This window comes from Lichenostomus cassidix, unplaced genomic scaffold, assembly GCF_008360975.1.
Source record: "Lichenostomus cassidix isolate B80296 unplaced genomic scaffold, HeHo_3.0 HiC_scaffold_34, whole genome shotgun sequence".
Lineage (NCBI taxonomy): Eukaryota > Metazoa > Chordata > Aves > Passeriformes > Meliphagidae > Lichenostomus > Lichenostomus cassidix.
This window is the reverse complement of record NW_028147431.1, coordinates 1,940,182-1,965,094: the sequence shown is the minus strand read 5'-3', so window position 1 is coordinate 1,965,094 and position 24,913 is coordinate 1,940,182. Positions and strand designations below refer to the sequence as shown.

General features: G+C 47.9%; 1 protein-coding gene across 1 annotated transcript; it reads right to left on the bottom strand.

The window, feature by feature from the left end:
* Positions 1-543: 543 nt before the first annotated feature.
* LOC146423133 (transcription initiation factor TFIID subunit 6-like) lies at positions 544-24,913 on the bottom strand. Its single transcript, XM_085045163.1, has 13 exons — positions 24,848-24,913; positions 23,203-23,356; positions 21,120-21,176; positions 18,036-18,155; positions 15,130-15,272; positions 12,434-12,511; positions 9,249-9,350; positions 6,825-7,007; positions 6,004-6,078; positions 5,289-5,414; positions 3,772-3,945; positions 2,362-2,589; positions 544-1,436 (listed from the first exon to the last, which is right to left on the bottom strand). Exons 1-13 carry the CDS (start codon positions 24,911-24,913, stop codon positions 1,038-1,040), a joined length of 1,905 nt encoding a protein of 634 aa, XP_084901289.1. The 3' UTR covers positions 544-1,037.

Sequence of the window (24,913 nt, the reverse complement as noted above, 5' to 3'; positions counted from 1 at the left end):
TCCCCAATGTCCCCCAATGTCCCCTCCCCCCCAATAAACCACCCCCCGGTTAAGCTCCGCCTCCTCATTTGGGGATTTTTTTGGGAATTTTGGGTTCCTGAGGACAGCCGGGTGGGGGAGGGGTGGCACCTGGAGCTTCCCTGTGGATTTTGATGTCCCCAGTGTCCCCAAATGTCCCCAATGTCCCCAGATCCCAAATGTCCCCAACGTCCCCCTTTGCCGCCTCGTTCTGGGGGAACTGGGAGGGACTGGGAGGGGATTTGGGGGGAACTGGGAGGCACTGGGAGGGGAATGACCGTGGGGACACCGTGGGGACATCGGGGGTGGCACTGTCCCCTCCCCATGACGTCACTGCCACCGCCCCCCTTCCCATTGGCTGCTCTGCTGGGGTGACTGGGATTGAACTGGGATGGACTGGGATGGAACTGGGATGGAACTGGGAGGGACTGGGATGGAACTGGGATGGAACTGGGAGGGACTGGGATGGACTGGGCACTCCCCCCCCCCCATTGTCCCCACCGGTGACACCAAACTGGGACAAACTGGGACGAACTGGGAGTTTATTGAGTTCCTATAAACATCCAGGAGGGCTCAGGGGACACTTTGGGGACACTTTGGGGACACTTTGGGGACATCCAAACCCCCCTTGTCCCCCCCTGAGGGCTCCAGGGACACTTTGGGGACACTTTGGGGACCCCCAGGTCACTCCCTGTCCCCTCAGAGAGCTCCAGGAACACTTTGGGGACACTCAGGTGACAATTCAGTGTCACTGCCCCCCCTGGCTCTCCTGTCCCCCCAAAGGTGACACTGGTGACACTTTGGGGACATTCTGGTGTCACCCTGCTGTCACTGCCCCCCCTGGCTCTCCTGTCCCCCCAGAGGTGACACTTTGGGGACATTCTGCTGTCACTGTCCCCCCCGGCTCTCCTGTCCCCCCAGAGGTGACATTTTGGGGACATTCTGCTGTCACTGCCCCCCCTGGCTCTCCTGTCTCCCCAGAGGTGACACTTTGGGGACACTCTGGTGTCACCCCGCTGTCACTGCCCCCCCTGGCTCTCCTGTCCCCCGCCGTTCGCCTTCCCGAAGGTGCCACCGGTGCCACCAGTGCCACCCTGCGGGCTGTCCCCAGGCTCCCCCTTGGCGGCGGGTGACGCCCCGGCGGTGGCACTTGGGGACATCTGGGCGGGCTGGCCGGGCGGGGTGGCGCCGGGGGCGGTGGCGGTGGCAGTGCCACCTGCCTTGGTGTCCCCGGCGGGCGGCAGTGACACCACGATGTACTTCTGCACGGCGCTGGTGGCGCTGGTGGCGCTGGTGGCACTGGGGACAGCGGGGGCTGACACCAGCTTGACCAGCGGCTGCACGCTGGGGACACTGGGGACAGTGGTGGTGACAGGGGAGGTGGCGGTGGGCGCGGGGGAGGTGCTCAGGGTGATCACCTGAGGGGACAGAAGGGGACAGTTGGGTCACCGCGGTGTCACCTCGGTGTCCTTCTATTGTCCCCTCATTGCTCCTTCGTTGTCACCTCACTGTGCTCTTGTTGTCACCTCCTTGTCCCTCCCGCCATGTCCTCCGTGACCCCCAATGTCCCCAGTGATGTCCCCAAAGTCCCCAATCCCCCAGAGATGTCCCCAAATATCCCCATCAATGTCCCCAATGTCCCAAACATCCCCAATGTCCCCACTGTCCCCAAATGTCCCCAATATCCCCCAATGTCCCCAACGTCCCAAATCCCACCGATGTCCCCAAATGTCCCCAAAATCCCAAAATATCCCCAACCCCCAAACATCCCCGGTGTCCCCAATGTCCCCAATCCCTCGATGTCCCCAAATCCAGCCAATGTCCCTAATGTCCCCAATGCCCAAAATATCCCCAATGTCCCCAATGTCCCCAATGATGTCCCCAACGTCCCCAATGTCCCCAACCCCCCCCATTGTCCCCAATATCCCAAATCCCCTCAATGTCCCCATTGTCCCCAATGTCCCCAACCCCCCATTGTCCCCAATATCCCAACCCCCCAGATGTCCCTGCTGTCCCCAATGTCCCCAGATGTCCCCAATATCCCCAATGTCCCCAATATCCTCAAACCCCCCAGATGTCCCCATGTCCCCACTCTCCCCAATGTCCCCAGATGCCCCCAATACCCTCAACCCCCCTGCTGTCCCCACTGTCCCCAATATCCTCAACCCCCCCAGATGTCCCCACTGTCCCCATTGTCCCCAATGTCCGCAGTGATGTCCCCACTGTCCCCACTGTCCCCACTGTCCTCACTGTCCCCACTGTCCCCACTGTCCCCACTGTCCCCACTGTCCCCCATGTCCCCAGATGTCCCCAGCTGTCCCCACTGTCCCCGCTGTCCCGTACCTGCTGGCTGGCGCTGCTGGCCGAGGAGGACATGACGATGAACTTGGCGGGCGGCGGTGACGGCTGCGTCGGTGTCCCCGGGCGGCCCGAGGCCAGCGTGGGGACAGTGACGGGGACAGGGACGGGGACAGGCAGGGCGATGGCGCTGGGGACCTTGATGATGCTGGGGGGGCGGGGCTGGACCCCCGGAGTGGGCGGGGCTTGCGACAGCGTCAGCGTGGGGCGGGGCTGGGGGACATGGGGACAGTTAGGGGACATTGGGGGGGTTGGGGGGATTGGGGACATCAGGGACATTGGGGACATGGGGACAGTTAGGGACAGTTAGGGACATTAGGGACATTGGGGGGATGGGGGATGTTGGGGACATTGGGGACATTGGGGGGATGTTGGGGACATTGGGGACAGTTAAGGACATTGGGGGGATGGGGGATGTTGGGGACATCAGGGACATTGGGTCAGCGTCGGGTGTGGCTGTGGTGACATTGCAGATGTCCCCAATGTCCCCAATTCCTTCAATCCCCCCTCAATGTCCCCAATGTCCCCCAATGTCCCCAAATCCCCCCAATATCCCCAATATCCCTAATGCCATTAATGTCCCCAACATCCCCATGTCCCCAGTGTCACCTGGTGATGGTCAGCGTTGTCCTGTTGACCTGCTGGGCCGCCTGTGTCCCCAGTGTCCCCAATGTCCCCAATCCGCCATTGCCCCCATTTCCCCCAATCCCCTCAATGTCCCCAGTGTCCCCAAGTCCCCATTGTCCCCAATCCCCTCAATGTCCCCAGTGTCACCTGGGTGATGGTCAGCGTGGTCCGGTTGACCTGCTGGGCCTGCAGGGCCGCCTGTGCCCCCAGTGTCCCCAATGTCCCCAACCCCCCCATGTCCCCAATGTCCCCAGTGTCACCTGGGTGATGGTCAGCGTTGTCCGGTTGACCTGCTGGGCCTGCAGGGCCGCCTGTGTCCCCAATGTCCCCAAGCCCCCATTGTCCCCAATGTCCCCAACCCCCTCAATGTCCCCAATGTCCCTAACCCCCCCCGCTGTCCCCATTGTCCCCAGTGTCACCTGGGTGATGGTCAGCGTGGTCCTGTTGACCTGCTGGGCCTGCAGGGCCACCTGTGTCCCCAGTGTCCCCAACCCCCATTGCCCCCAATATCCCAATCCCCCCAATGTCCCCAATCCCCTCAATGTCCCCAACCCCCTCAATGTCCCCGCTGTCCCCATTGTCCCCAGTGTCACCTGGGTGATGGTCAGCATGGTCCTGTTGACCTGCTGGGCCTGCAGGGCCGCCTGTGTCCCCAATGTCCCCAGTGTCCCCAATCCCCCATTGCCCCCATTTCCCCCAATCCCCTCAATGTCCCCAAAGTCCCCAACCCCGCCAATGTCCCCAATGTCCCCATGTCCCCAGTGTCACCTGGGTGATGGTCAGCGTTGTCCTGTTGACCTGCTGGGCCTGCAGGGCCGCCTGGGCTCTGGCCTTGACCACGTGGGAACACAAAAGGCCACCAAGGTAGCCAAAGTCCCCTCGGTAGGACTCGGGGCTGTCGGGGGGAGGGCGAGCCTTGGCCAGGACAGGGGCACAGTGCTTCTGTGGGGACAGTGGGGACATCAGAGTGACATTGGGGACATCATTGGGGACATCAGAGTGACACTGGGATATCACTGGGGACATTGGGGACATCATTGGGGACATCATTGGGGACACCAAAGGGACTCGGGGCTGTCGGGGGGAGGGCGAGCCTTGGCCAGCACGGGGGCACAGTGCTTCTGTGGGGACATTGGGGACATCAGAGTGACATTGGGGACATGGGGACATCATGGGGATATCACTGAGATATCACTGGGGACATTGGGGACATCATGGGGACACCAAAGGGACTCGGGGCTGTCGGGGGGAGGGCGAGCCTTGGCCAGGACAGGGGCACAGTGCTTCTGTGGGGACATTGGGGACATTGGGGACATCATTGGGGACAGTGGGGACATCTGAGTGACATTGGGGACATGGTGACATCATGGGGATATCATTGAGATATCATTGGAGACATTGGGCACATTGGGGACATTGGGGACATCACTGGGGACACCAAAGGGACTCGGGGCTGTCGGGGGGAGGGCGAGCCTTGGCCAGCACGGGGGCACAGTGCTTCTGTGGGGACAGTGGGGACATCACTGGGGACATCATTGGGGACATCAGAGTGACACTGGGATAACCCAGCACGGGGGCACAGTGCTTCTGTGGGGACATTGGGGACATCAGAGTGACATTGGGATATCATTGAGATATCATTGGGGACATTAGGGACATCGTTGGGGACACCAGAGTGACACTGGGATATCACTGAGATATCATTGGGGACACTGGGGACATCATTGGGGACATCAGAGTGACGCTGGGGACATCATACAGACACGAGGACATCAAGGACATCACTGGGGACATCATTGGGGACATTGGGGACATCAGAGTGACATTGGGATATCATTGAGATATCATTGGGGACATCGGGGACATCACTGGGGACACTGGGGATATGGGAGGGATCGCACACAACTTGTTCCTGTGTGTCCCCAATGTCCCCAGGGTGTCCCCAAGGTGTCCCCAGGGTGTCCCCAATGTCCCCAAGGTGTCCCCAAGGTGTCCCCAGGGTGTCCCCAAGGTGTCCCCAACGTCCCCAAGGTGTCCCCAAGGTGTCCCCAGGGTGTCCCCAATGTCCCCAAGGTGTCCCCAAGGTGTCCCCAGGGTGTCCCCAATGTCCCCAAGGTGTCCCCAGGGTGTCCCCAATGTCCCCAATGTCCCCAGGCTCACCAGCAGCAGGGTCTGCACGTGGTCAGCGCCGATCCGGTCAATGTTGCTGACCAACCCAATGTCCCCAAGGTGTCCCCAATGTCCCCAAGGTGTCCCCAATGTCCCCAAGGTGTCCCCAGGCTCACCAGCAGCAGGGTCTGCACGTGGTCAGCGCCGATCCGGTCAATGTTGCTGACCACAGGTCCTTCCAGAATGTTCCTCACACGTTCACCTTCGGCCGGCAGCCGCGGCAGGATGAGGGTCTTGATCACCTGGGGACATTGGGGACATTAATGGGGACATTGGGGACATTAATGGGGACACTGGGGACACTGGGGAGATTGGGGATATTGGGGATGTTGGGGAGATTTGGGACATTGGGGATATTAATAGGGACATTGGGGACATTAATGGGGACATCAGGGACATTGGGGATGTTGCGGATTGAGGGGATTGGGGACATTGGGGACATTGATGGGGACATTGGGGACACTAATGGGGACATCAGGGGACACTAATGGCGACATTGGGGACATTAATGGGGACATCAGGGACATTGGGGACATTAATGGGGACATTGGGGACACTGGGGATTTGGGGTGTTGGGGACATTGGGGACATTGGGGAGAATTTGGGACATTGGGGACGTTGGGGACATTGGGGACATTGGGAAGATGTGGGACATTTCAGGATTTTGGGGACACTGGGGACCTTGAGGGATTAATGGGGACATTGGGGGCTTTGGGGGACACTTGGGGACATTGAGGGGATTGGGGACATTCAGGACAGCGGGGAGGTGACAGAGGTGTCCCCCAGGTGCCACACAGATGTGCCCCAGAGGTGACACTGGGTGTCACTCACGTCGTGTCCCAGCTCGGCCAGCCCAGCGATGGATCCATAGCGAGTCGTCCAGGGGGTTTTGTCATCCACCCAGCTCTGGGGGAACCAAAAATCCCAAATTCTGACCCCAAATCCCAAATTCTGACCCCAAATTCTGAATTTCTGACCCTAAATCCCACATTTCTGACCCCAAATTCTGAATTTCTGACTCCAAAATATGAATTTCTGACCCCAAATTCTGAATTTCTGACCCCAAATCCTGAATTTCTGACCCCAAATTCTGAATTTCTGACCCCAAATCTCCATTTCTGACCCCAAATCCCAATTTCTGACCCCAAATCCCCAATTTTTCACTCCAAATCCCCAATTTTTCACTCCAAATCCCCAATTTTCACCCCAAATCCCCGTTTTTCACCCCAAAATCCCCATTTTTCACCCCAAATCCCCGTTTTTCACCCCAAACTGACCTTGGTGAAGGTTTTGGTGATCCTGGACTGGATGTTGTTGGTGGTGGTGCTGAAGTTCTCACACACCTCAGTCCATCCCAACCCCAATTTCTGTCCCCAAATCCCCAATTTTCACCCCAAATCCCCAATTTTCACCCCAAATCCCCAATTTTTCACCCCAAAATCCCAATTTTTTACCCAAAATCCCTGTTTTTGACCCCAAACCCACCTTGGTGAAGGTTTTGGTGATCCTGGACTGGATGTTGTTGGTGGTGGTGCTGAAGTTCTTGCACACCTCAGTCCATCCCAACCCCACATTTCTGACCCCAAATCCCCAATTTCTGACCCCAAATTACAATTTTTTACCAAATTCCCCATTTTTCACCCCAAAGTGACCTTGGTGAAGGTTTTGGTGATCCTGGACTGGATGTTGTTGGTGGTGGTGCTGAAGTTCTTGCACACCTGAGCCACCAGCCGGGCGGCAAAGTCCCGCAGAGCCCAGTGGTTGTCAACATCTGGCCGAAGGCACAGCTGGCGGCTGACGATGCACGTCATCACCGCCGGGATCAGCTCGTGCAGCTGGGGACAAAAGGGACAGGTTGGGGACATGTTGGGGACATGTTTGTGACACTTGGGGACAGGACAGGGACACGTCATCACTGCCGGGATCAGCTCGTGCAGCTGGGGACAAAGGGGACAGAGGGGACACCTTGGGGACATGTTTGTGACATGTTGGGGACACTTGGGGACACTTGCGGACACGTCATCACCGCCGGGATCAGCTCGTGCAGCTGGGGACACAGGGGACACTTTGGGGACATGTTTGTGACACTTGGGGACACAACAGGAACATGTCATCACCGCCGGGATCAGCTCGTGCAGCTGGGGACAGAGGGGACACTTGGTGACATGTTTGTGACACTTGGGGACATGTTTGTGACAGGACAGGGACACGTCATCACCGCCGGGATCAGCTCGTGCAGCTGGGGACAAAAGGGACACCTTGGGGACACTTTGGGGACACCTGGGGACACGTCATCACCGCCGGGATCAGCTCGTGCAGCTGGGGACAGAGGGGACACCTTGGGGACATGTTGGGGACACTTGGGGACAGGACAGGGACATGTCATCACTGCCGGGATCAGCTCGTGCAGCTGGGGACAAAAGGGACACTTGGGGACATGTTTGTGACATGTTGGGGACATGTTTGGGACAGGACAGGGACACGTCATCACCGCCGGGATCAGCTTGTGCAGCTGGGGACAGAGGGGACACTTTGGGGACACTTGGGGACACTTTGGGACACGTCATCACCGCCGGGATCAGCTCGTGCAGCTGGGGACAAAGGGGACATCAAGGGATACTTGGGGACACTTGGGGACACTTGGGGACACGTCATCACCGCCGGGATCAGCTCGTGCAGCTGGGGACACAGGGGACACCTTGGGGACATGTTTGTGACATGTTGGGGACATGTTTGGGACAGGACAGGATCACGTCATCACTGCCGGGATCAGCTCGTGCAGCTGGGGACAAAAGGGACATGTTGGGGACACTTGGGGACAGGACAGGGACATGTCATCACCGCCGGGATCAGCTCGTGCAGCTGGGGACAAAAGGGACACTTGGGGACACTTTGGGGACACTTGGGGACAGGACAGGGACACGTCATCACCGCCGGGATCAGCTCGTGCAGCTGGGGACATGGTGGGGACACCCTGGGGACACTTGGGGACACTTGAGCTGTCCCTCAGAGCCAGGTGGAGACACGAGTGGACATTGGGGTGACACAGGAGGATCCAGCGTGTGACAGGCAGGTGACAGGGAGGTGACACAGGTGACACAGGTGACAATGAGGTGACACAGGTGACAAGGAGGTGACAGAGGTGACAATGAGGTGACACAGGTGACAGGGAGGTGACAGGAGGTGACAATGAGGTGACACAGGTGACAGAGAGGTGACAATTCAGTGTCACTCACGTATTTCTCCAGGTACAAGGTCGGGTTGTCCATCAAGGACAGGTGAGAACATTGAGTGACAGGAGGGGACAGGAGTGTCCTGGGTGGTTCCAGGGAGGTGACAGGAGGTGACAGACAGGTGACACAGGTGACAATGAGGTGACAGACAGGTGACACAGGTGTCACTCACGTATTTCTCCAGGTAGAGGGTCGGGTTGTCCATCAAGGACAGGTGAGGACATTGAGTGACAGCAGGGGACAGGAGTGTCCCAGTTGGTCCCACACGGTGACAGGAGGTGACAATGAGGTGACAGACAGGTGACAGACAGGTGACACAGGTGACACAGGTGTCACTCAGGTATTTCTCCAGGTACAAGGTCGGGTTGTCCATCAAGGACAGGTGAGCACAGTGAGTGACAGGAGGTGACACAGTGTCCCAGGGAGGTGACACAGGTGACAATGAGGTGACAGGGAGGTGACACAGGTAACAATTCAGTGTCACTCACATATTTCTCCAGGTACAAGGTCGGGTTGTCCATCAAGGACAGGTGAGGACAGTGAGTGACAGGAGGGGACAGCAGGTGACAGGCGTGTCCCAGTTGGTCCCACAAGGTTTCAGGAAGGTGACACAGGTGACAATGAGGTAACACAGGTGACACAGGTGACACAGGTGGCAATTCAGTGTCACTCACGTATTTCTCCAGGTACAAGGTCGGGTTGTCCATCAAGGACAGGTGAGGACAGTGAGTGACAGGAGGTGACACAGTGTCCCAGGGAGGTGACACAGTGTCCCAGGGAGGTGACACAGGTGACAATGAGGTGACAGGGAGGTGACAGACAGGTGACACAGGTGTCACTCACGTATTTCTCCAGGTACAAGGTCGGGTTGTCCATCAAGGCCTTCACCATCCTCATCAGGTAGATCAGCAGCGCCAGGTTGTTCTGAACCACATTGACCCTCACCTGGGGACAGCGGGGACACTGCAGGGACACTGGGGACATTGTGGGGACATCCCTGGGGACAGTGGGGACACCTTGGGGACATCCCTTGGGGCTTTGGGGACACCTTGGGGTCAGCAGGGACACCTTGGGGACACCTTGGGGCTTTGGGGACACCTTGGGGACATTGGGGACACGGCAGGAACATTGGGGATACTGCAGGGACATTGTAGGGACACTGCAGGGACACCTTGGGGACATCCCTGGGGGCTTTGGGGACACCTTGGGGACATCCTTGGGGACATTGGGGACATCCTTGGGGACATTGGAGGCACTGCGGGGACATTGGGGGGACATCCCTGGGGGCTTTGGGGACACCGTGAGGACATTGTGGACACTGCGGAGACATCCTTGGGGACATTGTGGGGACACTTTGGGGACATCCCTGGGAGCTTTGGGGACACCTTGGGGACAGCAGGGACACCTTGGGGACATTGTGGGGACACTGGGGACATCCCTTGGGGACAGCAGGGACACCTTGGGGACATTGTGGGGACATTGGGGACACCTTGGGGACACCTTGGGGACATCCCTTGGGGCTTTGGGGACACCTTGGGGACATTAGGGACACTGTGGGAACACTGGGGACACCTTGGGGACAGTGGGGACACTGTGGGGACATTGGGGACATCCCTTGGGGAACAGCAGGGACACCTTGGGGACATGGTGGGGACATTGTGGGGACATTGGGGACACCTTGGGGTGTTGGGGAAATCCTCCGGGATTTTTTTGGGATAATTCTGTGGGATTTTTGGGATAATTCTGTGGATTTTTGGGATAATTCATGGGAATTTTTGGGATAATTGCCATGGATTTTTGGGGATAATTGCCATGGATTTTTGGGCTGATTTTGGGGGATTTTTGGGATAATTCATGGGAATGTTCGCGCTAATTCCCATGGGAATTTTTGGGATAATTCCCATGGATTTTTGGGCTAATTCCCAGGATTTTTAGGATAACTCTCATGGATTTTTGGGAAAATTCATAGAGTAATTCCCGTGCATTTTCGGGCTAATTTTTGGGGTAATTCTGTGGGATTTTTGGGATAATTTTTGGACTAATTTTTGGGGTAATTCTGTGGATTTTTGGGAAAATTTTTGGACTAATTTTTGGGGTAATTCAGCGGGATTTTTGGGGTAATTCCCATGGATTTTTAGGACAATAATTCCCATGGACTTTTGGGATAATTAATGAGAACTTTTGGGATAATTCTATGGGATTTTTGGGATTATTTTGTGGATTTTTGGGCCGATTTTGGGGGATTTTTGGGATAATTCCCATGGATTTTTGGGATAATTCTGTGGAATTTTTGGGATAATAATTCCCATGGATTTTTGGGATAATAATTCCCATGGATTTTTGGGATAATTCCCATGGATTTTTGGGCTGATTTTGGGGGATTTTTGGGATAATAATTCCCGTGGATTTTTGGGATAATTCTGTGGATTTTTGGTCTGATTTTGGGGGATTTTTGGGATAATCCATGGGTATTTTTGGGATAATTTTTGGGATTTTTTGGGATAATTCATGGGAATTTTTTGGGTTATTCCCACGGATTTTTGAGATAATAATTCCCGTGGATTTTTGGGATAATTCTGTGGATTTTTGGGATAATCCATGGGAATTTTTGGAATATTTTTTTGGATTTTTTGGGTTATTCCCACGGATTTTTGAGATAATAATTCCCATGGATTTTTGGGATAATTCTGTGGGATTTTTGGGCTAATTCCCATGGATTTTTGGGATAATAATTCCCCTGGATTTTTGGGATAATTCCCAAGATTTTTGGGATAATTTTGTGGATTTTTGGGCTAATTCTGTGGGATTTTTTGGGCTAATTAACGGGAGATTTTGGGATAATGTTTTGGGATTTTTGGGACAAGTTTTGGGACAATTTTTGGGGTGATTTTGGGGTGAAATGTTGGGGTTTCAGGGATAACTTTTGGGGTGATTTTGGGGTGAAATGTTGGGGTTTCAGGGATAACTTTTGGGGTGAATTTTTGGGGTTTCAGGGATAACTTTTGGGGTGATTTTGGGGTGAATTTTGGGGATTTCAGGGACAATTTTTGGGGTGAAATTTTGGGGTGAATTTTTGGGGTTTCAGGGATAACTTTTGGGGTGAAATTTTGGGGTGAATTTTAGGGATTTCAGGGATAACTTTTGGGGTGAAATTTTGGGGTTTCAGGGATAACTTTTGGGGTGATTTTGGGGTGAATTTTTGGGATTTCAGGGATAACTTTTGGGCTGATTTTGGGGTGAATTTTGGGGATTTCAGGGATAACTTTTGGGGTGATTTTGGGGTGAAATTTTGGGATTTCAGGGATAACTTTTGGGCTGATTTTGGGGTGAATTTTGGGGATTTCAGGGATAACTTTTGGGGTGATTTTGGGGTGAAATTTTGGGGTTTCAGGGATAACTTTTGGGGTGAAATTTTGGGATTTCAGGGATAACTTTTGGGCTGATTTTGGGGTGAATTTTGGGGTTTCAGGAATAACTTTTGGGGTGATTTTGGGGTGAATTTTGGGGATTTCAGGAATAACTTTTGGGGTGATTTTGGGGTGAATTTTGGGGATTTCAGGAATAACTTTTGAGGTGATTTTGGGGTGAATTTTTGGGATTTCAGGAATAACTTTTGGGGTGATTTTGGGGTGAATTTTGGGGATTTCAGGAATAACTTTTGGGGTGAAATGTTGGGGTTTCAGGGATAACTTTTGGGGTGATTTTGGGGTGAATTTTGGGGATTTCAGGGATAACTTTTGGGGTGATTTTGGGGTGAATTTTAGGGATTTCAGGGATAACTTTTGGGGTGATTTTGGGGTGAATTTTGGGGATTTCAGGGATAACTTTTGGGGTGATTTTGGGGTGAATTTTGGGGATTTCAGGGATAACTTTTGGGGTGAATTTTGGGGATTTCAGGGATAATTTTTGGGGTGATTTTGGGGTGAATTTTAGGGATTTCAGGGATAACTTTTGGGGTGATTTTTAGGGATTTCAGGGATAATTTTTGGGGTGATTTTGGGGTGAATTTTGGGGATTTCAGGTCTCACCCCCTCGGAGATGAAGGTGCTGAACCTCGGCAGCATCTGGTAGAGCCCAGGGTCAGTGGCGATGCTCTGCAGGGCTTCCTGCCAGGGGACATTTGGGGACATTAGTGGGGACATTTGGGGACATTGGGGACATTTGGGGACACTGGGGACATTAGGGACATTGGGGATGTTGGGGACATTAGGGACATTGGGGATGTTAGGGACATGTAGGGACTTTGGGGACATTTGGGGACATTTGGGGGCATTGGGGGTGTTGGGGACATTTGGGGACTTTGGGGCACTGGGGACATTAATGGGGACATTGGGGACATTTGGGGACATTGGGGACATTTGGGGACATTTGGGGCATTTGGGGATATTGGGGATGTTGGGCATATTGGGGACAGTTGGGGACTTTGGGGCACTGGGGACAGGACATTAATGGGGACATTGAGGACATTTGGGGACTTTGGGGACATTGATGGAGACACTGGGGATGTTGGGGACATTGGAGACATTGGGGACATTTGGGGACATTAATGAGGACATTAATGGGGACATTGCGGACATTTGGGGACATTTGGGGGTATTGGGGATATTTGGGGACATTTGGGGACTTTGGGGATATTGGGGACATTAATGGGGACATTAGGGACATTAGGGACATTTGGGGATATTGGGGACATTTGGGGGTATTAAGGACATTTGGGGACATTGGGGATGTTGGGGACATTTGGGACTTTTGGGGACATTGGGGATATTGCAGACATTTGGGACATTGGGGACATTTGAGGACATTGGGGATGTTGGGGACATTGGAGACGTTGGGGACATCAATGGGGACGTTAATGACAAGTTTGGGGGATTTTAATGGCGATTTTTGATATTTTAATGGGATTTTTTCCAACTTTTTGGGGGTTTTTTTGGTTCCCTGAACTCTGCAGGATTTGGGGATTTTTTTGGGGATAATTTTAGGGTTTTTGGGGTCACTCACAGCCCCTTTGGCATTTTTGAAGTCACAAATTTTTGGGATTTTTATGGCGATTTTGAGGATTTTAATGGCAATTTCTGGGATTTTTTTGGGGTTTTTTGGCTCCCTGAACTCTGTAGGATTTGGGGATTTTTTGGGGATAATTTGGGGGTTTTTGGGTCACTCACAGCCCGTTTGGCACTTTTGAAGTGACAAATTTTTGGGATTTTTATGGCAATTTTAGTGACGATTTTTGGGATTTCGGTGATTTTTCAGGGGATTTTTTGGGGGTTTTTTTTGTTTTTCAGGTCTGTAGGATTTGGGGATTTTTTGGGGATAATTTGGGGGTTTTTGGGGTCACTCACAGCCCCGTTTGGCACTTTTGAAGTCACACATTTTTGGGACTTTAAGGGCGATTTTTAGTATTTTAATGGGATTTTTTCTGATTTTCATGGGGTTTTTTGGCTCCCTGAACTCTGTAGGATTTGGGGATTTTTTTGGGGTGACTTTTGGGGTTTTTGGGGTCACTCACAGCCCCTTTGGCATTTTTGAAGTCACACATTTTTGGGATTTTAATGGCGATTTTTGATATTTTAATGGGATTTTTTCCAATTTTTTTGGGGTTTTTTTGGTTCCCTGAACTCTGCAGGATTTGGAGATTTTTTAGGGATAATTTGGGGTTTTTGGGGTCACTCACAGCCCGTTTGGCACTTTGGAAGTCACAAATTTTTGGGATTTTAATGGCGATTTTTGGGATTTTAATGGCGATTTTTGGGATGTTTTTTGGGGTTTTTTTTGGGTTTTTTGGCTCCCTGAACTCTGTAAGATTTGGGGATTTTTTTGGGGATAATTTTGGGGTTTTTGGGGTCACTCACAGCTCCTTTGGCATTTTTGAAGTGACAAATTTCTGGGATTTTAATGGTGATTTTAGTGTGGATTTTTGGGATTTCGGTGATTTTTCAGGGGATTTTTTTGGGGGTTTTTTTGGTTTTCAGGTCTGTAGGATTTGGGGATTTTTTGGGGATAATTTGGGGGTTTTTGGGGTCACTCACAGCCCCTTTGGCCTCTTTGAAGTCACAAATTTTTGGGATTTTTATGGCGATTTTTGATATTTTAACGGGATTTTTTCCAATTTTTTGGGGGATTTTTTGGTTCCCTGAACTCTGCAGGATTTGGGGATTTTTTTGGGGTGATTTTTGGGGTTTTTGGGGTCACTCACAGCCCGTTTGGCATTTTTGTAATGACAGATTTTTGGGATTTTAATGGCGATTTTAGTGACGATTTTAGGTATTTTGGTGATTTTTCAGGGGATTTTTTAGGGTTTTTTTTTGGTTTTCTGGTCTGTAGGATTTGGGGATTTTTTTGGGGTGATTTTTGGGGTTTTTGGGGTCACTCACAGCTCCTTTGGCACTTTTGAAGTCACACATTTTTGGGATTTTTATGGCGATTTTTGGGATTTTAATGGCGATTTTTAGTATTTTAATGGGATTTTTTCTGATTTTAATGGGGTTTTTGGCTCCCTGAACTCTGTAGGATTTGGGGATTTTTTTGGGGATAATTTGGGGGTTTTTGGGTCACTCACAGCCCCTTTGGCCTCTTTGAAGTCACAAATTTTTGGGACTTTAATGGCGATTTTTAGTATTTTAATGGGATTTTTTCTGATTTTAATGGGGTTTTTTGGCTCCCTGAACTCTGCAGGATTTGGGGATTTTTTTGGGGTGATTTTTGGGGTTTTTGGGTCACTCACAGCCCGTTTGGCCTCACAGGATCCCACACAAGCCTCGGTGATCTCCTTGTAGTAAAGCTGCTGCTCCACGGAGAGCTCATGGACACTGCGGGGTTTGAGCCTCAGGGGAGCTCCTTCCAGCAGGGCTGGCTTCTTCTCCTTCCCTGAGACCCAAAATCCCAAAAATTCACCCCAAAAATCCCACTGAGCACCCAGGAAAAAACCCCAAATCAAACCGATTTAAAAAACCCTAAAAAAATCCCAAAATCCCAATAAAAAACCCCAAAATCCTATTGATTTCCCATAGCAATGAGGCTTCTTCTCCTTCCCTGAGACCCAAAATCCCAAAGATTCACCCCAAAAATCCAAATGAACACCCAGGAAAAAACCCAAATCAAACCGATTGAAAAAACCCTAAAAAATCCCAAAATCCCATTGAAAATCCCAAAATTCGAGTGAAAATCCCACAGCAATGAGGCTTCTCGTCCTTCCCTGAGAGCCCAAAATCCCCAAAATTCACCCCAAAAATCCCACTGAGCACCCAGGAAAAAAACCCAAATCAAACCGATGTAAAAAACCCCAAAAAAACCCCAAAAACCCCCAAAATCCCAATAAAAATCCCATTGAAAACCCAAAAATCCCATTGAAAACCCCAAAATCCCATTGATTTCCCAAAGCAATGAGGCTTCTTCTCCTTCCCTGAGAGCCCAAAATCCCAAAAATTCACCTCAAAAATCCCACTGAGCACCCAGGAAAAAACCCCAAATCAAACCAATTTAAAAAAATCTAAAAAACTCCCAAAAAAACCCAAAATCCCAATAAAAACACCCAAAATCCCATTGATTTCCCACAGCAATGAGGCTTCTTCTCCTTCCCTGAGAGCCCAAAATCCCAAAAATTCACCCAAAAAATCCCACTGAGCAACCAGGAAAAAACCCCAAATCAAACTGATTTGAAAAAACCCCAAAAAAACCCAAAAAAACCCAAAATCCCCAAAAAAATCCCATTGAAAACCCCAAAATCCCATTGATTTCCCAAAGCAATGAGGCTTCTTCTCCTTCCCTGAGACCCAAAATCCCCAAAAATCACCCCAAAAATCCCACTGAGCAACCAGGAAAAAATCCCAAATCAAACCGATTGAAAAAACCCCAAAAAAACCCCAAAGAATCCCCAAAATCCCAATAAAAACCCCCAAAATCCTATTGATTTCCCACAGCAATGAGGCTTCTTCTCCTTCCCTGAGACCCAAAATCCCCAAAAAATTCACCCCAAAAATCCAAATGAACACCCAGGAAAAAACCCCAAATCAAACCGATTGAAAAAACCCCAAAAAAACCCCAAAAAATCCCCAAAATCCCAATAAAAACCCCCAAAATCCTATTGATTTCCCACAGTAATGAGGCTTCTTCTCCTTCCCTGAGAGCCCAAAATCCCTAAAAATCACCCCAAAAATCCCAATGAGCACCCAGGAAAAAACCCCAAATCAAACCGATGTAAAAAACCCTAAAAAAACCCCAAAAACCCCCAAAATCCCAATAAAAAAACCCAAAATCCTATTGATTTCCCACAGCAATGAGGCTTCTTCTCCTTCCCTGAGACCCAAAATCCCAAAGATTCACCCCAAAAATCCCAATGAACACCCAGGAAAAAGCCCCAAATCAAACTGATTGAAAAAACCCCAAAAAACCCCAAAATCCCAATAAAAAACCCCAAAATCCCATTGATTTCCCAAAGCAATGAGGCTTCTTCTCCTTCCCTGAGAGCCCAAAATCCCAAAAATTCACCCCAAAAATCCAAATGAACACCCAGGAAAAAACCCCAAATCAAACCGATTGAAAAAACCCCAAAAAAACCCAAAAAAACCCCAAAAAAAAGCCAAAATCCCATTAATTTCCCACAGTAATGAGGCTTCTTCTCCTTCCCTGAGACCCAAAATCCCAAAAATTCACTCCAAAAATCCAAATGAACACCCAGGAAAAAACCCCAAATCAAACCGATTTAAAAAACCCCAAAAAACCCCCAAAAAATCCCAAAATCCCAATAAAAACCCCAAAATCCCATTGAAAATCCCAAAATTCCAGTGAAAATCCCAAAGCAATGAGTCTTCTTCTCCTTCCCTGAGACCCAAAATCCGCAAAATTCACCCCAAAAATCCCACTGAGCAACCAGGAAAAAACCCCAAATAAACTGATTTAAAAAACCCCAAAAAACCCCAAAATCTCCCCAAAAACCCCCAAATCTGCCCCAAAAAACCCCAAATTCCACCCAAACCTCACAAATCCCAACCCAAAAAACCTCAAAATCCCCCAAATCTCCCCCAAAATCCTGAATTTCCCCCCAAACCCCACAAATCTCCCCCCAAATCCCCCCAAAAAAAAACCCCAAAAACCCCAAATCCCCCTCAAAAACCCCAAATCCCCAAATCCCCAAATCCCCAAATCCCAAATCCCCAAATCCCCAAATCCCAAACCCCAAATCCCCAAAACACCAAAATCCCCAAATCCCCCCCAAAACACCCCAAACTCCACCCAAATCCCACCCCAAATCCCCAAATCGCCAATCCCAAATCCCCAAAATCCCAAATCCCAAAATCCCAACCTTTAAACCCCAAAATCCCCAAATCCCAAATCCCCAATTCCGAAATCCCAAAATCCCCAAATCCTCAAATCCCAAATTCCCAAATCCCCAAAATCCCCAAATCCCAACCTTTAAATCCCAAAATCCCAAATCCCAAAACCCCAAATCCCAAAATCCCAAACCCAAACCCCACAAATCTCCCCCCAAATCCCCAAATCCCCAAAACCCAAAATCCCCCAAAAAACCCCAAACTCCACCCAAATCCCACCCCAAATCCCCCCAAATCCCCAAATCCCCCAAAAAACCCCAAATTCCCCCCAAAAACCCCAAAAAAACCCCAAAAAGCCCACCTTTGCCATCTCCCGCAGCCCCTCCAGGCCCTTTGCTTTTGGGGTTTCCTTCCTCCTCCTGGCCAGGCTTGGTGGATTTTAGGGGTTCTGTGGCTTCAGCCTTCTGCTGCTCCTTGGGGGCTGCGGGAGGATTTGGGGTCAGGAGGGGAGAAATCCCAAAAAAATCCCAAAATCCTAATGGTTTTCTGTTATTTTGGGGGGAAAATTAGGGGTTTGGGGGAAAAAATGGCAAAAAACCCCAAAAAAATCCCCAAATCCCATTGATTTCCCCACAGGTCAAGGACAGGTTTGGGGTCAGGGGGGAAAATTTGGGGTCAGGAGGGAAAAAATCCCAAAAAAATCCCCAAATCCCAATGATTTCCTGTCATTTCAGGGGGAAAAATTGGGGTTTGGAGGAAAAAAATCCCAAAAAAATCCCAAAATCCTAATGGTTTTCTGTCATTTCAGGGGAAAAAATTGGGGTCAGGAGGAAAAAATCCCCAAAAAATCCCAAAATCCCAATGGTTTCTCCTCATTTCAGGGGGGAAAATTGGGGTTTGGGGGGAAAAATTGGGGCTAGAAGGGAAAAAACCCAAAAAAAATCCCAAAATCCTATTGATTTCTCCTCATTTCAGGGGAAAAATTTGGGGTTTAGGGGGAAAAAATGGGGCTAGAATGGGAAAAACCCCAAAATATCCCAAAATCACAATGATTTCCTGTCATTTCAGGGGAAAAAATTGGGGTTTGGGGGGAAAACCCCAAAAAAATCCCAAAATTCCATTGATTTCTCTTCATTTCAGGGGGGAAAATTGGGGTTGGGAACGAAAAAACCCAAAAAATCCTGAAATCCCATTGATTTCCCCACAGGTCAAGGACAGGTTTGGGGTCAGGGGGGAAAATTTGGGGTCAGGAGGGAAAAAATCCAAAAAAAATCCCAAATCCCAATGATTTCCTGTCATTTCAGGAGGAAAAATTGGGGTTGGGAGGAAAAAAATCCCAAAAAAATCCCAAAATCCTAATGGTTTTCTGTCATTTCAGGGGAAAAAATTGGGGTCAGGAGGAAAAAATCCCCAAAAAATCCCAAAATCCCAATGGTTTCTCCTCATTTCAGGGGGAAAATTTGGGGTTTGGAGAAAAAAAATGGGGCTAGAAGGGGAAAAACCCCAAAAAATCCCAAAATCCCAATGATTTCCTGTCATTTCAGGGGGAAAATTTGGGGTTTGGGGGGAAAAATTGGGGCTAGAAGGGAAAAAACCCAAAAAATCCTGAAATCCCATTGATTTCCCCGTAGGTCAAGGGCAGGTTTGGGGTCAGGAGGGAAAATTTGGGGTCAGGAGGGAAAAAATCCAAAAAAAATTCTAAATCCCAATGATTTCCTGTCATTTCAGGGGGAAAAATTGGGGTTTGGAGGAAAAAATCCCAAAAAAATCCCAAAATCCTAATGGTTTTCTGTCATTTTGGGGGGAAAAATTGGAGTCAGGGAGTAAAAAAAGGGAAAAAAACCCAAAAAAATCCCAAAATCCCAATGGTTTCCCGTCATTTCGGGGGGGAAGTTTGGGGTCAGGGAGGAAAATTTGGGATCAGAGGAGAAAAATCCCAAAAAAGTCCCAAAATCCTAATGGTTTTCTGTCATTTCAGGGGGAAAAATTGGGGTCAGGAGGGAAAAAATCCAAAAAAAATCCTAAATCCCAATGGTTTCCTGTCATTTCAGGGGAAAATTTGGGGTCAGGAGAGGAAAATTTGGGGTCAAGGAGAAAAACCCCAAAAAAATCCCCAAATCCCAATGATTTCTCCTCATTTCAGGAGGAAAATTTGGGGTCAGGAGGGAAAAATCCCAAAAAATCCCAAAATCCTATTGATTTCTCCTCATTTCAGGGAAAAAAATGGATTTTGGGGAGTTTTGGGGGATTTAGGGGATTTTAGGGGATCTGGAAAGGGAATTTTGGGGGATTTGGGGGGAATTTGGGGGATTTTGGGATTTTTGGGGGATTTTGGGAGGAATTTTGGGGTTTTTGGGGGAAATTTTGGGGTTTTTGAGGGAATTTTGGAAATTTTTGGTTTTGGGGAATTTTTGGGGATTTTGGGGTTTTTGAAATTTTGGGGATTTTTTGGGGAAAATTTGGGGTTTTTTGGGGATTTTTTGAGAGGAAATTTGGGGTTTTTTTGGATTTTGGGTTTTTTGGGGAATTTTGGGGTTTTAGGGTTTTTTGGGGTTTTTTTGAGGGATTTTGGTGGTGTTTGGGGTGGAAATTTGGGGTTTTTTGTGGATTTCTTGAGAGGAAATTTGGGGATTTTTGGGGAATTTTGGGGTTTTTTTGGGAATTTTGGGGAATTTTTGGGGTTTTTTGAGGGATTTGGGAGCTGGAAGGAGAATTTTAGGGAATTTGGATTTTTTGGGGTTTTTTTTAGGGGAATTTTGGGGTTTTTTTGGTGAGATTTTGAGGGATTTGGGAGCTGGAAGGCGAATTTTAGGGGATTTGGATTTTTTGGGGGTTTTTTTTAGGGGAATTTTGGGGTTTTTGGGGGATTTAAAAGCTGGAAGGGGAATTTTAGGGAGTTTGGATTTTTTGGGGTTTTTGAAGGGAATTTTGTGGTTTTTTGGGGAGATTTTGGGGTTTTTTTGGGGATTTGAAAGCTGGAAGGGGAATTTTAGGGAATTTGGATTTTTTTTGGTTTTTTTTAGGGGAATTTTGGGGTTTTTTAGGTGAGATTTTGAGGGATTTGGGAGCTGGAAGGAGAATTTTAGGGAATTTGAATTTTTTGGGGTTTTTGAAGGGAATTTTGGGGTTTTTGGGGAATTTTGGGGTTTTTTGGGGGGATTTGAAAGCTGGAAGGAGAATTTTAGGGAATTTGGATTTTTTGGGGTTTTTGAAGGGAATTTTGTGGTTTTTTGGGGAGATTTCGGGGGGTTTTTGGGATTTGAAAGCTGGAAGGAGAATTTTAGGGAATTTGGATTTTTTGGGGTTTTTAGGGGAATTTTGGGGTTTTTTAGGTGAGATTTTGAGGGATTTGGGAGCTGGAAGGCGAATTTTGGGGAATTTGGATTTTTTGGGGTTTTTTTTAGGGGAATTTTGGGGTTTTTTGGGGTTTTTTGGGGAGACTCACCCGGCGGGGGATTTTCGGGGATCGCAGGCTGAACTCCCTCGATGCTGAGCCAGTGAGCTGGGAGAGCAAAAAAATCAACTTTTTAACCCAAAAATCAACTCCAAAACCCCCAAAATCATCCTCAGAACCCCAAAATCAGCTTCAAAATCCCAAAATCATCCCCAAAAATCAACTTTAAAACTCCAAAAATCAGCTTTAAAACCCCAAAAATCAGCTTTAAAACCCCAAAATCATCCTCAAAATTCAGCTTTAAATTCCCCATAAATTCCCTAAAAAATCCCCAAACAACCCCAAAAAAACCCCCAAAAACTCCCAAAAAATCCCCAAAAATTTCCCCAAAAAAACCCCTGAAAAAATCGCCCAAAAAACCCCAACAAACCCAAACAAATCCCCAAAATCCCCAAACAGCCCCAAAGAAATCCCAAAAAAATCCCCAAAATTCCCAAAAAAATCCCCCAAAACCCCTCAAAAAATCCCAAACCCCCAAAAATAAAACCCCAAAAAAATCCAAAAAAATCCAAAAACCCCCAAAAATCCCCCAAAACCCAAAAAATCCCCCAAAATCCCCATCCAACCCAAAAAATCCAAAAAATCCCCAAAAAACCCCAAAATCCCCAAAAAACCCCAAAAAACCCCCAAAATACCAAAAATCCCCCCAAAAAATCCCCAAAAACCAAAAAAATCCCAAAATCCCCAAAAAATCCCAAAACATCCCAAAAATCCCCAAAATCCCCCCAAAAAATCCCAAAATATCCCAAAAAATCTCTCAAAAAACCCCCAAAATTCCCCAAAAACCCCCAAAAAATCCCCCAAAAGCCCCAAAAACCAAAAAAAACCCCAAAACCTCCCAAAATCCCCCAAAAACACCCAAAACCCCCAAAAAACCACCCAAAATCCTCCAAAAAAACCCCAAAAAAACCCCAAAACCTCCCAAAAAATCCCTCAAAAACTTCCCAAAATCCCCCAAAAAATCCCAAAAAATCCCAAAAATCCCAAAAAACCCCAAAAATCCCCAAAAAACCCCCAAAAATCCCTCAAATTCCCCCAAAATCACCCAAAATTCGCCTTGAAAACCCAAAAATTCCCCAAAAATTTCCATTTTAAACCTCAAAAATCCCCAAAATCCCAAAAATTCCCCAAAATCCCCCAAAAAACCTCAAAAATCCCTCAAATTCCCCCAAAATCACCCAAAATTCGCCTTTAAAACACCAAATTTTCCAACAAATTCCCAAAAATTTCCCTTTTAAACCTCAAAAATCCCCAAAAGCCCCAAAAAACCCCAAAAATTCCCCCAAAAATCCCCAAAAATTCCAAAAAAAACCCCAAAAATTCCCGCAAAATCCCCCCAAAAATCCCCCAAAAAATCCCCAAAAAATCCCAAAAATCCCCCAAAAAATCCCCCAAAAAAGTCTCCAAATTCCCCCCAAAAAATCCCAAAAAAAACCCAAAATCCTCCAAAAAAATTCCCAAAAATCCCTCAAAAACCAAAAAAATCCCCAAAAAACCCCAAAAACCCCTCAAAAAAATCCCAAAAAATCCCCAAAAAATCTCAAAAAACCCCAAACAACCCCAAAAAAATCCTCAAAACCCCCTAAAAAATCCCCAAAAATCCTCCAAAAAATCCCCAAAATCCCCGAAAAACCCCTAAAACATCCCCAAAAACCCCCAAAAAATCCCAAAAAAACCCCAAAAAATCCCCAAAAACCCCCCAAAAAATCCCAAAAAAACCTTAAAAATCACACTGAAATCACCCCAAAACCCTGGTCAGCACTTATAGCAAAGGTAAAAACCCCAAAAAACACCCTAAAAACCCTGAAAATTTCCCCAAAAATCCCAAAAATCCCCAAAAAATATCAAAAAATCCCCCCAAAAATACCAAAAAATCCCCAAAATCCCCCAAAACCTTCCCAAAATCAAAAAAAACCTCCCAAAAGCCTCCCCAAAATCCCCAAAAAATCCCCAAAATCCCCAAAATTTCTCCCCAAATCCCCAAAAACCAAAAAAAAATCCCAAAAAACCCCCAAAATTTCTCCAAACCCCCCCAAAAAAACCCCAAAAAACCCCAAAAACCCCAAATTCCCACCCTTGAGGCAGACGTCGAGCGGCACTCTGGGCAGAGGGGTGTTGATGATGTCACTCAGATCCACTTCTTTCTCCTCGTAAAAATACAATTCTCTTCCTCCCCCGCTGGCGAAGCGGAACGGGATGAACTCCTGGGCGTGGAACCCGTACAGGGGCTGGAAAAATGGAGATTTTCCTGAATTTTGGGGAATTTTTCTTGATTTTTGGGGAATTTTCCCTGATTTTTAGGAGATTTTTCCTGATTTTTCCTGAATTTTGGTGGATTTTTCCTTGATTTTGGGGGATTTTTCCTGAATTTCAGGGGATTTTTCCTGATTTTCAGGGAATTTTTTCTGATTTTTAGTGAATTTTTCCTGATTTTTAGGGAAGGTTTTCCCTCAGGATGAACTCCTGGGCGTGGAACCCGTACAGGGGCTGGAAAAATGGAGATTTTCCTGAATTTGGGGGTTTTTTTCCTGAATTTAGGGATTTTTCCTGAATTTTGGGGAATTTTTCATGAATTTTGGGGGAATTTTCTGGAATTTTCGAGAATTTTTCCTGAATTTTAGGGGATATTTCCTGATTTTTGGGGAATTTTTCTTGAATTTTGGGGAATTATTCCTGATTTTTAGGGAATTTTTCTTGACTTTTGTGGAATTTTTCCTGAATTTTGGGGAATTTTCCTTGATTTTGGAGGAATTTTCCCACATTTTAGGGAATTTTTCTTGATTTTCTGAGAATTTTTCTTGAATTTTGAGCGATTTTTCCTGAGTTTTGGCAGAATTTTTCTAGATTTTTAGGGGATTTTTCATGATTTTTGGGGAATTTTTCCTGAATTTTGGGGAATTTTTCCTGATTTTTAGGGGATTTTTTCATGAATTTTGGGGGATTTTTCATGAATTTTGAGGGATTTTTCTTGATTTTGGGGAATTTTTCCTGATTTTTAGGGGATTTCTCCTGATTTTTAGGGAATTTTTCTTGAATTTTGGGGAATTTTTCCTGATTTTTAGGGGATTTCTCCTGATTTTTAGGGAATTTTTCTTGAATTTTGGGGAATTTTTCCTGATTTTCAGGGAATTTTTCCTGATTTTTAGGGATTTTTCTGGAATTTTGGGGAATTTTTCTTGAATTTTGGGGAATTTTTCTTGAATTTTGGGGAATTTTTCCTGATTTTCAGGGGATTTTTCCTGAATTTGTGGGAATTTTTCTGGAATTTCGAGGAATTTTTCCTGAATTTTGTAGGAATTTTTCTTGATTTTGTGGGAATTTTCCTGTAATTTACTGAATTTTTCTTGATTTTGGGGTAATTTTTAATTTTCACGCAGTTTTCTGTGATTTTTGAGGATTTTCTCCATTTTGTGAAGGTTTCCCCTCAATTTTTTGTGGGATTTCCCCGAATTTTTGGTGGGATTTGAATTTTGTGATTCCCCAGATTTGAGGCAATTTCCCCGAATTTTGTGAGTTTCCCCCAATTTTGAGGCAATTTCCCTCAATTTCGAGAGAATTTCCCTCAATTTTGGGTAACTTTTCCCTCACCTGGGGCTGAAAAAATGTGGAAAAAACCAAATTCAGGTGACTTTTCCTCAAATTCTGGGTGAATCTCCCCAATTTCCAGGGAATTTCCCTCAATTCCACCAGGATTTCTCTCAATTTTAAGAAAATTTTACCTCAACATTTTTCAATTTAAGTGCAAAATCCACATCTCCGGTGGTGAGTTTCCTTCGCTTCCCCAT